The sequence below is a fragment of the Centruroides sculpturatus genome, unplaced genomic scaffold (genome assembly GCF_000671375.1).
Source record: "Centruroides sculpturatus isolate CEXI.00-Female unplaced genomic scaffold, Cexi_2.0 scaffold98, whole genome shotgun sequence".
Lineage (NCBI taxonomy): Eukaryota > Metazoa > Arthropoda > Arachnida > Scorpiones > Buthidae > Centruroides > Centruroides sculpturatus.
Window position 1 is genome coordinate 328,797 of NW_019384476.1, and position 15,195 is coordinate 343,991.

Below are 15,195 nucleotides of genomic sequence, written 5' to 3' on the forward strand. Positions count from 1 at the left end.
CAAGTTTTCAGAATGTATTTTTGAATACTGCCACACAAGGACGTAACCTATGTCTTAGCAGCCATTAAGATACTGCTAGTTGTTAGTATAGGTCTGCAATTTTTATTTTTTCATTGGCAGCATGTTTTATAAAACCAGTGCAGGTGGATACTGTGCCAAAATATGTATATTTTTTCGTAGTTTTATAGGAATCGTAATTATAGGGACCGTAATTATAGGGGGGTCGACTGTATTCTTTTTGGTCCACCCTGTATAATAATTTTAATTTTAGATGCAAACAGTTGCAAGTCTTGAGCTTTATCTCTCATATAAAAATAATTTATTTTAATAATAGTGTCCAATCTGGCAATTATTGGACACCATAATTGCCAGAGAGTTCATTATAAGTGATTTGAAAGTGTATGTGATATACATGAAAACAGGAACATGATGCATTCAGATTGTCTGTGTATTTAACCGTTCCAGTTAATTTATTTCCACGTGATGAAAATTTTAAGAATAGAGTGGATGATCTGGGTTATCTAGCTAGATGTACAGCTATGTATGTACATCTGGCTAGATAAATAATTTTGCCATCATTAGACACACAAGTCCATACAGAATGATTACTTTTCAGATAGGGTTTGTGATGGCTCTACATTTGTCTTAAGGACACAAATGTTTTGACAATTTATTAATTAAAATTTCACCTACTTTATCACTTGAAAATTAATTAATCCTATCAGTTTTAAAAGATATTTCCTCACAATGCATGTTGCATTTTATTTTTCTTTACATTGCAAAAATTTAAACTTGTATAAAAATGAAGAGAAGAGAAACAAAACACCTTTTTTACCGAGAAATAAATATAATTTTAAAAAACAAACGTTTTCAGCCTAGTTAATAGGCCATCTTCAGGTCGAAAAATGGAACATAAATGTTCCATGAATAGAACATAAAAATTTTTTTAAATCAAAAATTTTACAAGAGAAAAAATAACGGAAGAATATATTAAAAAAATTAAAACAAAAATAACATAAATCTTCAATGGATTAATTCTGGTCGAAGTTTCTAGTACATTTCTTAACCAAATATTTCCATGCCAATGGTAGGCTCTCCGCATCTCTCGCATTTAAACAGCCTTCTCCTATCTTACTTCTGTATATTTCTATTTTCTCCGCCGTCATTGCTAGAGTTGGGGAAGACAGAGGTTTGATGATTGTTGCCTCATCCCATTTAACCTTAGAGCCTTGCGCTTGCACCATTTGGGACAAAATCGTTGNTGTTTTATTGTTTTATTTTAATTTTTATATATTCTTCCTTTTTTTTTTTTTCTCTTGTAAAATTTTTGATTTAAAAAAATTTTTATGTTCTATTCATGGAACATTTACGTTCCATTTTTTGACCTGAAGATGGCCTATTAACTAGGCTGAAAACATTTGTTTTTTAAAATTATATTTATTTCTCGGCAAAAAAGGTGTTTTGTTTTTCTTTATTTAGTTGCTGAGCGCTTTTGATATTGTTGTATAAAAACGATTGAAAATACTCTTTATAATTTAAAAATTATTAAGAAAAAATTTCTATTAGCAATTTCAAAATCAATTATTGGGCTGCAATTTGAAAAAATTGTAGATTTATAAATTTCTGCTGTTGTCCTTCTGTCCATCTTTTCTTTATTTCAAGAGTGGAGTTACATAGCTGAAAGATGAGACTAGATATGGAAACCTTAGGGGCAGGAGGCTCTGATTAACTATATACAAACTTCTGATGCAAACCAGAAGTCATGTTGTTTCAATTCAAAACTTTTTTCCTGAAAGCAGTTAATAGATGAGAGACAACTCTATTGCTAAAAGAAAAATATGATGTACAGTACAAGGGAAGATACTACTAATTTGAGGTGGAGAGCATATATTTTAAATTAAATAAATTTAAAATATGATTGAAAATTATAGCCCAGCATAAATAATTGCTCATATTCTCAATTCTATTGTTCTGCACTTCTAGTTCTTGCAGTATCTTCATGGCGACACAATGGTGACACCACTACAGTATGGGATCTTCTCTGGAAACTTGTGGATATATATATTTAAAAACTTAATTCCAATATTTCATCATTTTGTACACATTTTTGTATTTGGTTCAAGTGTAGTTTAAGAGTAAATAATATAACCTATATTTTAAAATTCTACATAATTAATTTAGTATGTATGTATATATAAACTTGTGCTTATAATGTCAAATAAGAAGAAAATTGACATGTGCCAAATCTGACAGAGGGCGCTGTTTTTGAGCCAAGATGTCTGCCGTAACAGGTAAGGAACCAACCACGTGTTTGTTCAGTGCTTGAGCCGATTCAGTGATGCCAGATTGAGCTACAAGTAGTGGATTGGGCTACTTTTTAAGTGCCCTCGCTACAAAAATTTCAAATTGGGTGACATGCTACTTTTTGGGCTAGTGATAATTATCTTCGCTACAAATTTTAAAAATACGCTACGTTTTTATTTTCATATATAAAATCGCAAAACATTTATTGTATTATACAAAACTAATAAAGTTAGATCTGGCAACACTAGAGCATTTGTTGAGTTCACACTGTTGCAGATAACGGATCGTGTTGTCTCAGTCTAGTAGTTGAATGGTATTTTATAAACGTGAACATTGCAAATTAATTGTGTCACTGTATTGGTCATACCAGCATAATGGGTAAGTGGAGTAAGTATAATAAAAGCTTCCAAAATTCATGGCTCTCAGATAAAGAATTCAGCAAATGGATCGAAGAAGTGAGGAATGACAATGAAAAAGCATAGTGTAAACTTTAATAAAGTGTACCTCAGAGCCCACAAAACTGACTTAAGCAAACATGCATCTACTGCAAAACATGCTAAGAATGCTGCATGCATAACTTCACCATCTCAACAAACGTTGACAACCATGTTTTCTGAAAAGTGTATGGCCACTACACTTGAACTAAAAGTTAGCTGCGTTTGTTGCCTGCCATACAAGCATTAGAAATGTCGATCATTTAACAGATTTGATAAAAAATGAATTTCCTTCGTCAAGTTCATCATCAATGGCGATATACATAAAAAGTTTAAAAACGCATAGAAGTGCTCTGCTATTATTAAGAATGTAATTGCTTTTGCACTGCTACAAGAACAAATTGAGCACATTAAAAATCATGTTTATTCTCTTATCATTGATGAATCAACTGATATTTCTTGTGTGAAACATTTATGCTTGTGTATCAGGTATTATAACGCAAAGGATAATCGAATAGTGTCTCAATTCCTCGGATTGATTCCAGTCACAAGTACTACTGCAGAGGCACTGCATGATGCTGTTACATGCTTTTTGTCTGATGCTGGTATTGATATTAAAAAATGCTTTGCTATTGCAACTGATGGTGCATCTAACCTGTGCGGTATTAATAACTCTCTTTACGCACGCATGAAGAAGGATAACCCAAATGTAATATTAATAAAGTGCATCTGTCATTCACTTTATTTATCCTGTTCATACGCATCAGAGGAATTGCCTGGAAACAGATTATTTGCTCAGAGAAATATATAACTGGTTTCACAGATCTGCTTTGCACTGTGATTCCTATATGGAGCTGTGCAAATTGATAAATGATGGTGAGGAATCCCTGAAAATTCTTCCTCTTTCTCCTACACGGTGGCTAGCAAGAAGCAACTGTGTAAAGAGAATCTTACATCAATGGGATGCTTTACAGTTGCATTTTAAAATGGTTTCTTCCAACTGTGATAGATATTATGCAAGAGAACTATCTGCTATGTATTCTGATGATGTGAACAAATTGTATTTAATATTCATGGTGCCGGTACTGAGTGAGTTTGAAAAAATAAATTTACTTTTCCAAAAGGAAATGGCTGATAGCTGTGGTGTATTAGAAGATTTACGCAACTTTGTTACATTGTTGTTGAAAAGAATTTTACTCCCGTCTTATGCAAATGTTGAAAGTATCTTAAACAACGTTGATGAAAAGGATTACATTTCATATGACGATGCTGATTTTGGTTATGAATTTTCCAATTTATTATCAGAGAACTTAGCTTTGGGAAAGATTTCTTCAGAACAAGGGCATCACATACAACAGCAATGTTTCCAATTCTTAAAATGAGCATGTAAGGAACTGTTGAATTGTATTCCAAGAAATATGGAGATTCTTCTGAAGATTCAAAACTTTTCTCCTAAGATCTGCTTGTCTCACACACGCCCACCATTTTCCTCTCTACCAATAGAATTATCTGGGAGATCTCAGATTGGTGAGATAGAAAATCAGTGGTGTTCTCTGCTAAACGATCAATTGGAAAAATGTTTTTCCTGATGGCATACCGACAAATGGAAGAGATTTCTGGTGCAAAGCAATAACTATTAAAAATTTGGCTGGTGATTTTGTTTTGAAAGAATTGTCTCAGTTTGCATTGGCTATGTTCAGTTTACCAGTTAACAATGCTACTGTTGAAAGAGTGTTTTCAAGAGTAACTACAACAAAAACAAAACTCCGAAACAGAATGGGGCTAGAACTTCTTTCTTCAATTCTCCGGGTTAAAATGATGTTTGAAGACAGAAATATGTGCTGTTATAACTTCACACCATCAGCAAAAATGCTCACATTTAATTCGTCAATATACCACAAAGAATCATCTGAAAAGGAAGATGAGGAAACTGATGAGATTTTATCTATTATACAATTTTAAATAGAAGATAAATAATAAATTATTTTGTACTTATTATTATTATTTATTTATTTATCAAAAACACACTGTGACCAAATAGGCCTTTTTCAAGTATCTTCAAACAAACAACAAATAAAGCAAAACAGTAAGGCCAAGAACACATATGCGTAAAATTGTGTGGCAGAAAACTGAATCAGAAATCAGCGTTCAGTTCAGTTTGTTTTATGTTTTTATGCCAGAACACACACACACACGTAAAAATTCTAGTCAAATAGGAAATACCATTGCCACTAACACTGCTAATTTTATTAATTTTTTTCATCTAATATATTTATTAATATGTGCCTATTATTAATTCTTTTTTTAAAACAAAAATATGCTACTTACAAATTTATCTGTTCTTTTACTTTGTTTTCCTGTTTTTTTTTCTCTGCTTGATGACTTGATTCTACTTCTGATTTAGAACGTTCCTTTCTCTAATTTGACGATTTCACTATATTTTTAGTAGATGTGGATGTGATTACGCTTTGTTTTAGTTTCCATAATTACAGTTTCTAATTACATATTTCCAATGGTGGAACTGTTGTTAGACGTTTGTGATTTATGCGATAGAAAGTTTAATAAAACAAAAAATTGTATACTCATAAAAGAAATATTCATAGTATAAATGTCAATGTATTAAAACCCCGTAATATTAATTGTGGTTTATGTGACAATAAATTCATAAGTTACAATGATTTTCATGACCATTTAACTACATCCCATGAGATTAAAATATATAAAGAAGAAGCGAAATACAAAAACTTGGAAGGTATTTATATATCAGAATTCCTTAGTACACTTGTTAGGATTATATTTGATTTTAATTGTTATTTTATGAAGAATTGCAATTCATTTTTATACAATTTCAGAATTCCAGAATTGGATATTATCAAAAGAGAAAGAATTTAAATGCATATATAGAAAACAAACAGGCTTTAGAACTTCACATGGAAATAAAACTTACTACATCTGTCATCAATCAGGAACATCAAACTTGATAAAAGATGAGAGAAGACAACAACTTAAAAGTCAGGGATCCTGCAAAATGACATTGTGCTGTCCTTCTACAATAGAAGTTTTTCACAGTTATAATTCTAAAGAATTTATATGTACAGACGGGCTCCACATACACATGATTCTGACCTTGCACATATTCATCTCAGTAAGGATGAAAAGACTCAAATAGCAAATAAATTGGCTATGGGAGTGAATTTTGATAAGATACTAGATGATGATAGAGATAATGTGCAGGGATCTTTGCAGCACATACATCTGCTTAATTATCAGGACTTAAAAAATATTGAAAAATAGTTTCACATTTATCATTCTTTGAGATTGCATGATAATGATGCTATAAGTGTAGAGATTTTGGTAAATAACATGTCAAAAATGAAAGAAAAATTCTCTGTAATATTTTACAAGCTTCAGGGAAAGGATTGCAGTATTGGTTTACTTGAAAAGGATGATTTTATGCTCATGTTAATGACACCTTTTCAAGCATCATTATTACAGTAATTTGGTAATAATATACAGTAGAACCTCGATTATCCGGACTAATTGGGGATGAAGGTAGTCCGGATAAGGAAAAATCTGGATAATCGAAACAAATACTTTAATTTGTCTTTTAATGATAATACAACGCATTTTCTTTTCGATGACATATCGGTAGTATTAAAAATAAATACTGTATTTAAATCGTGATCAAATTTTCAAGAAACAAACGTTTGTATTGAATTTGGTCTACTACTGACCAGCACTAACAGACTAGCTATTGTTTAAAAGGCCCTCTGGTGGCTCAAGAAGACGGATTTTATAAAATAAAAAGCAGTTGAAACTGCTTTCTATGAAAAGAAATTTGACAAACTATTTATCGCTTTATGACGAGAAAAATTTTTTCGTCACGTTCTCGGCTTTTAAGTAATGCATAAACCTTCGAGGCGTGAGGCCCTTCGGACCACGAGGCATAGGTGGTGGCCCACGTCGCCCATGCCTTACGCCGCCCTTGGTCATAGAAATGATGTAATTTGAATATAAATTATTTATAAATACGTATGTCAAGATATATTTTTATTACGATGCAAAATATATTTAAGAGTTTATGGCCAATGTGCTGAGTGAGATGTTGTTGAAATAAAAGAATTATGCATTCCATCATGTACATAAACAGTGTTGTAATTCGCCAAGTGCAAATCAGCAAATTCGTAAAATTTTTGTTTGTTTTGAACAATCTGGATAATCGAAAATCCGGATAATAGAGATCCGGATAATCAAGGTTCTACTGTAGTTTGTTTAGATTCCACACATGAAACTACTAACTATGATTTACTATTAACTACACTTCTAGTTGTAGATGCACATGGAAGAGGGTTTCCTGCTGCCTATCTATTGTCTAACAGAGTAGATACAGCAATTTTCACCCACTTTTTCAAGGTAATCTGTGATAAAGTTGGTTCTATTGAGTCAAAAGTATTTGTCAGATGATGATCCTGCATTTTTTAATGCATGGATTCATGTAATGCCAGAACCACAAAATCGTTTACTTTGTATATGGCATGTAGACAGGAACTAGAAAAAACTCCAAAAAGTAAAAGGTACACAAGAAACTAAGATACAAGTGTATAAATGTATCAGGATGCTATTGGAAGAAAGAAATGAGGAAGAATTTCAATGCCTTTTAGATAGTGTGCTTAATGATCTGTTAACTAATGATATTACTCGAGATTTTGGAAATTATTTTGTGAGTCATTATGCAGAGTTTACCAGTGGTCATATTGCTACAGGAGAGGTTTAGGATAAATTGTAATATGTATGTTGAATCCTTTCATAAAATTCTTAAGCACATTTATCTCCAAGGAAAGAAAGGAAAAAGAGTGGATAGGGTAATTTATGCACTAATGAGATTCACCAGGGATAAACTTTGACAGACTGCATAAGACAATTAAGGGTAAATCATCTTATTGCTTAAAACAGATTGAAAATAATCATATTAAAAGTAAAATTATAAATAAAGATTATACAGGTCAACTATGCAATGTGGCATGTTCCATCACAAGAGGGAAGTGTAAAATACAGTGTTTGCAAAGAAACAGATGACAACTGTCCAGCAGAAAACTGCCATCTCAGGTGTGTAAAGTGTAATATATGTATCCATAGTTGCAGTTGCCCTAATTATCATATTAACTATAAAATTTGCAAACATATTCATGCTATATCAACTTATCCTAATATATAAGAAGTATCTTTGCAAGATCAGGTGCCTGATGATCCTGTTAGCCAGCAAGAGAGTGAATTACAGGTAACCCCCATATAACACGGCACTTCTATAGCACAGATTCACTCTAACACGATTCGAGAATTAGTACCATCCCCCGTATATCACGGTACTTTTATAGCACGGATTCACTCTGACACGGTTCGAGAAATGGGTAAAACCCTCGTACAACATGAAATGTAATAAATTTTTACATACTTATTGTAATAAATTATTGTAATAAATTTTTACAATACACACTGAAGTACTAATAGTTCACGAAAATCATTATTTTCGTGAACTATTAGTACTTCAGTGTGTAAATTTTATTTTCTCGTCTCCATACACATGGTCCTTCGCGAAAATTGTTTCAATTTTGCCATATCTCGACACTTCTGCTTCTGGTGTTGCCAGATGTTTTTCCCTTATTCCATAAGTGCTTAGCACCATATAAGGAAATTTATAAAGATCTTTTAACTAGAAGCAAGCAATCTAAAATTACATACACTTTTTGCAAAAGGTAAAGCATGAATCTGAAAATAATGCAGAAAAATGCTCAGAGGATAANTTTCCGCTAAGAGGAACTCCTTTGTCATAACATTGCACAAACCATTTCCTCTACTGGTGAAAATTTTAACTAAATTTTTCTATCATAATCCCATGATATGCATTGCATACATGCTGAGTTTCATTTGATTTGGTTCAGTAGAACAAACTCTATGCATGTCTGAATACCATCAGTTTAATTCTAACAACTTTGTATTAATACATCATCTACATAAAATATATATAGAACAATGATGTATCCATATTTAGGTTTAGTTGCTCTTTCCAATGATCTCAAGACCATCTCGTAAAGAGTCCTGGATTTGGGACAGCTCATAGGCACCCCTCTGTTTTGCTTATACACAAGCTTATTGAATATGAAAAGTAATGATTGTGTAGCTGGATATGCTAATTCCAATATTTTTGTATGTATGCTGTCAAATTACTGATAATGTTCATTAGGAAGTCTCTCAAATGTCAAACCACAATTCCAGTTTGAGTGAGAGATACAGTGTGAAATTCATCACCATAATAAACTCTCTTTCTGGTCTAAATTCTGTAGCTTCAGGATTAGGTCTCATTGCTGCTTTATGCTGTATTTGTGCACTGATAAATTCTTGCTGACCAATCTATTGAGCATACATTCCAGCAAGATTGTTAGTGAACAGAACTTTCCTTATGCTTTTCATAGATTTGTGGGTTTCTCAGCAGAAATCTAAAACCCACAAAGCTGCAAAGCTGGGACAAGTATAAGGATTTTAAAAAACTGGTAATAGGCAACTTTTATATACAGTTAGTGATCAGTTAATGAACATAATCTGTTCCAAGACTTTGTTCACTATCTGAATTGTTCATAAACCGATTATCCATTTACCATAGGTTTTTATGAGAATTTGATTAATTTGTTCTGGAGATCCCAAAAAATAAAAAATATATACTTTCTTACTATGTTTATTCATATGTAATAATAAAAATACATATATACACAGTCTTGCATTTTTATTAGTCATGTTTTTTCCGTTTGTAGGGGTTAAAGAATCAATTGCTTTTCCCTCTTTTTCAGGATTTTTCAGAATTAATTAATAACATTGTAATTGTAGAGATCCCTAAGCCTATTAACCTCAACCTGGTTTGGATGCCATTTTAAGACCGTTGTTCTGGCATCCTCCCTCTTCTTCAAAAGATCTTTAATAGCAGATATCAGCATTAATCCGCTTTTTCAGAAGAAAACATATTTCACAGAGTTTCTTGGTGTTCTTCTGTCATCAGATCTGTTTCAGGTTCCATTATGAGCACTTCAATGTTCTTTATTTCTCAGATGTGATTTTTGTTACTCCTTTACCTGTTTGAGTCTTCTTGATTATATCTTTATCTCTCTTGGATAAGATTGAACTGCAGCTTACTGTAGACCTGTTCAAGCCATATTGCCCAGCAACATCAGATATCTGTCCACTCTCTACCTTTGCTATTATACTCTTACCTTTTGAAAATAAAAACTGACGCAAAACTTAATGAGTGCTTGCGCGACAGTCTTGTGAATACTATAAAAGAATTGTTTCTGTCAGAAAAATAAAAGGCTGGAATTACAAGAGAGAGTTTCAAAGTTCGGAGGAATACTATCCAAGCAGTGTATACCGGGTTGAGTGTCGATGTTGACATCTCCCGCACTCCAAAAAGTTTCAAATTGTCTGAAGACAAGGGAAGACCAATCATTATCGGTATTCATTATTTTACGTCGCTTCTTATTGTGTTTGTTCTGTGAGGTGTTTGTTATCTGAACATAAAAATCTTTCGTGAAAGTGTTCGTTATCCAATTTGTTTGTTAACTGATCACCCACTGTATTAAAAGTAAAACTGGCAATGGCTCTCTTGACTTTCCTGGTATTTGAATGGGAGGTTAAAGGGACCAGGAAGGAAGTCTAATAATTTTTCTATTATACTAGGATATAAAATTTAAATAATAAAATTTTAAAACAAGTCAATTTGTTAAATTGTAAGAAATTTCTCTATTTCTAAACAAAAAAGAATATTTAAGTAATACAAAGGTTTTGTGGACTTTTTTATTACAATTAGACTCTGTTCATTTGTATTGCCATAGAATTAAGTTTAAAAAAAAAAACACTAAAAATATGGCTCAAATTTAATACATAACACCATACAAAATTGTATGAGATTTTATTAAAGAATAGCTTTTTTATATTATTAATCATTATAAAAAAAAAGCAAAAGTATTATTTTTGGGGTAAGGGTGACTTTTAAAAAAATCATAACTGCTAAACAGAAGTAAAATTTTCATTAAATCTGACCCATGATCTCTCCTCACTCCTTTCACTTTTAATCACCAAAATTTAACTACATCCATACACAGAAATAGCCCTGCCAAATTTTCAAAATTTTTGGTTTGACTAGTCCTGAGATATAATGCAAAATACATGTCAACACACATATACACTATTTTGTAAGAGTTTTTTACCTTTTGGGCTCCTGAAGTGTTCACAATGTTGAGAAATGAAATAATATGGGGGTTGGAATTTATTGATCCAAATACTTTCCTTCTGTTAAATTTTATACCAGCTGGGAAAGGAAAAGAAGTCTTAAGAGTTGTGAATTTTTTTGGATGTAATAACAAATTATACCTCATAAATTTCTGGATAGGATAAAGTTAAATAATATATATTTTCTAGATAGTTTGATTTAAAATTTCGTTATTGTTTAAATACATTTAAATAATAATTATTTTTGTATTAAATCATTAGTCAAAAATATTTGTGTTGTGTTTATCTTTAATAGCAATGATCAGGTTGAATGATCAATCATTCTAGAATTCATTATTATTGATCATTTGAAACTGATCATGACTATTTAAGCTAACATTTTTGGTTTTGTGTTTAAAATAATTGCTGGATTAAAATGGTATTTTTGGGATGCAATTTGAAAAAATTGTAGACCTATAAATTTCCATTGTCGTCCATCTATCCATCTTTCCTTAATCTCAAAAATGAAGTTAGATAGATGAAGATTGAGACCCGGTATGAAAGCATTAGGGGCAGGAGATTCCAATTAATTATATACGAACTTCCGATACAAACTGGAAGTCCTTATTTCAGTTCAGAAATTTTTCCCTGAAAGGTGTTAGATAGATGACCAGCACAACTGTATTGTTAAAGGAAAAGTATGATGTACAGGGGGAAACCACTACTAATTTGAGGTGGAGAGCATATATTTAAATTAAATTAATTAAAAAATATGAACCTGGCAATTATTTATTGTGACATCGTCACAATGAATAATTGCTTGTTGTTTTTGGTTTTATATTGTCCAGTTTGGTATTGACTTGAAATTCCTTAGTTTATTTATCAGCTCCTCATTTTTTCTTCTTGACTGTTCTTAAGATGCTAATAGATTCAGTGTTAAGTAGCTTTTGCCATTGATTGCTGATTCATAATTCAATTTTTACTTAATTTATTTATTTCTTTTATAATATAAATTTCTTAAAATATTAAAAAAGATTTATGCAAAATGACATCTTTAAGCATTTTTTGTTTTATGATCATGCTTAAATATGGTGTTTTTGAATGAGTTTAATTTTGTATTGTAAATTTATTATGGCAGATCAGCAAATCACAATTTGAGAGACCACATGTAAAGTAAGTTTTAAATTATTTTTCATTTTAGGTGTATGGATATCATTACAGTATTATGGTGGGAATAATTATGGTGCTCATTGCACACACAAACCTCGCTTAACTGATATTATGATCATATGTGATGAATCTGCAACCATAGTAAGTGTATCAAAATCTAAATTGTGGTATGATTATTGTAAATCTAATAATTAATTAATTATAAAAACAAAATTCTATTATTTAAAATATAAATTAAATTAAGCGATGGTATCTGTTATCTACTGTAATTTAAATATATAACTATAATTCTAAAAAAATTGAAGAATTAGAAATTCAGAAAATAGTCTTTGAGTAAAAAAAAAAGAAAAAAAAAAAAAAAACACTATCAGCACCAACTTCAAGGAATTTATGACATAGACAGTTAACAACTTAAAACATTTATTATATTTTTTCTCCTTTATCCAAATGCATTTTGCCAATGTTATCAGGTCTCATCAGTGGATAATTTTTTCAAATTATTATTATTATATATAACTAGCTGCAAGGACCCGATTCACTGGGTTTTTATTTGTATGTAATATAGTTATTTTTAATATATAAAAGACTGTTTTTCTAAGTAATCTAGAATCTAGCTGCAAGGACCCGCTTCTCTGGGCAAAAAGTAACGATAGTGAAGATTAAGATAATTACATTATAGCCAATCTTACTCGTTTTCACAGAATGCAAGAATTAGGTCCCCCGTTTCCAGACTAATTAGAGAATTTTTATGTCCAGTCAAACAAACTATTTTCAATTTGATCAATTTTCTGGAACGTTTACAATCATTCTATAACCAAACCAATTCGAATTCGAAAATTTTTAAAATCAAAATAGAAAATCTTCCACTTTCAACCACTTTCAAGCCCATATCTCCCACACCCTTATAGCTATCGAGACACAACCACCATAGTGCACGAATTGAGACTTGGGGCTACTACCGCATACAAACACCATTCATGTGCGATGTGTAGATTTGCAGGATTAGGAAATACTGGCCAGTTAAGTGGAGTGACTATTTAACTAGACAAAAATTATTCTGTATAGCAGATGCTACTAGAGGGCAATACTTTTTCTGAATATGCAAAAAATACAGTTATTATATTATATAAATGTTTATTCAACCCTATTAAAATTATATTTATTTTCTTATTTACATTTCTCAAAATTTGATAATTTTTAATTTTTATACCCAACTGCCACAATGCTTTGTTTTGTTTAGAAATTATTTAACATAGTCCAAAAAATCAAACCACAAAAAAGTTATTTCATTAGTTTAATTTCCTACAGAGATTAATGAAATCTTTTAAGTTGAAAATCACATCTCCATTGCTACATTATAGCCATAGGACATTACTATGACATGTTACCAGATGATATTGAAAAAATTTGGAATAAGAACACTGGAAATATGTCAAGGTAATCAAATTTTTATAATCATACTTTAAACATATAAAGGATAGAATTTTTGTTAAAAAAAGAACATTTAAAGATGGGAGGAGGAAAAGCCAGGGTGCACAAAAAGACACTTTCAAATGTAGATGTCTTATTTGCCACATACATCATTGTGACTCTATTTATCCTATATCACTAATAAGAGCATCTAAAAAAATAATATAGGAAAAAAAACAAATAGTATAATGGACTTGTTATTGATATCATCTAAAGAATGCAAACACAGTCAAGGCATATTGAAGAGTGAATAGCAAGAATGCATCAGTTTCTATAATGAAGCACTGGAATATGACAGTTGGATGACTGAAGTGGTAAAAAATATTATCCTATTACTTTGGGAAAATGATAATTTCTGTATTGACCCAGAATTTGAAGTCATGGTAAATTGAGTGAGATACATTAGGTTCTATTCTCATAGGCATAAAAACCCCTTTAGTGCCCACAAGGTGGAAGGAATTTAAAAGTAAAAAGGATCCTCATTTTCAAAGTCATTTGCTTTTGTGAGAAAGAGTATTATTCTGTTTTAGTAAAAAAAATGAGTATAGAAAATTTTGACCAGTTAATTGGATATATAATGGGTTATAGTATCAAATTAATGCAAATATTAATTATATTAGCATCAATGGAAGATTGAGAAAACTGGCAAAATATGACTATTCGTCCAGACTATGTATGATCAGTTATTGAGTTTTGTCTATGTTTATAAATAATTTTTAATAAAATTTTAAAATAATATATATTATTTTATGTACTTAGGATGAATTTAGATTTGTAGAAGAAAGAAGAGAACTAGATAAAGAACTCTGTTTTTATCAGTTTGAATTAAAAACTGCAAAAATTTGTCCTAAAAAGGAAGATGTATTAAGTTTTGGAAGTATTTTCTGTATCATGTATGTATTAAGAATTTATACTTTTAAAACAAATCGTATACAAAATTGTATTTTTTCTTTGATTTATATGTCAAGAAAATGCAGTTATATTTAATATACACATTATTTATCTAAAGTAGATTTTTCTTCATACAAATTTAAAAGTTTAAGTGTTGTTGATATCATTTGTTATTTATTGAACATTGTTAATATCTAATTCTTCTTTTGTAAAATTTTTGTAGATATTATGTTTTGAGGACACTGATAATTGTACTGGTTTATTGTGAAATAGAGTGGCAAAGCATACATCACAAAATATCAACTTAAAAATTGTTTATTTAACATCAAAAAAACTTTAGTTTTCTTTTTAAATAAACAATATTTTTATAGCTTCACTGTTTTTGATATTCAAAAATATCATCATCAAAAGTGATGACGAATGAATGTTAATCAAAATATATTAATTAATTGCAAATTTTTATGCAGATTTTCAAATTTTAATTTTTTAGAACAAATTACATTAAAAATACGTAAATTTACAGGACAACTATTAATATGTGCCAAAATGAAGAAATTTGCTTACACCAGTGTTTCTCAACCTCTAACGAATTGTCGCCCTCTTCAATCTAGTATCGCCCCTTCAATAAAACTGTTACGCAGTATCTCCCCCTTCACTTCAAAATTCCGATGCC

General features: G+C 30.7%; 1 protein-coding gene and 1 pseudogene across 1 annotated transcript in view; both read left to right on the forward strand.

The window, feature by feature from the left end:
- Nucleotides 1–2,766: 2,766 nt before the first annotated feature.
- On the forward strand, nt 2,767–6,318 carry LOC111621340 (annotated as a pseudogene).
- Nucleotides 6,319–12,173: 5,855 nt separating this feature from the next.
- LOC111621322 (cation-dependent mannose-6-phosphate receptor-like) overlaps nt 12,174–15,195 on the forward strand; it is a 7,897-nt gene continuing 4,875 nt past the window's right edge. Inside the window, exons 1-2 of the mRNA XM_023363414.1 lie at nt 12,174–12,302; nt 14,391–14,524. Of these exons, the coding sequence (XP_023219182.1) occupies nt 12,273–12,302; nt 14,391–14,524 (164 nt within the window). The 5' untranslated portion in view covers nt 12,174–12,272. The remainder of the gene's footprint in view (nt 12,303–14,390; nt 14,525–15,195) is intronic.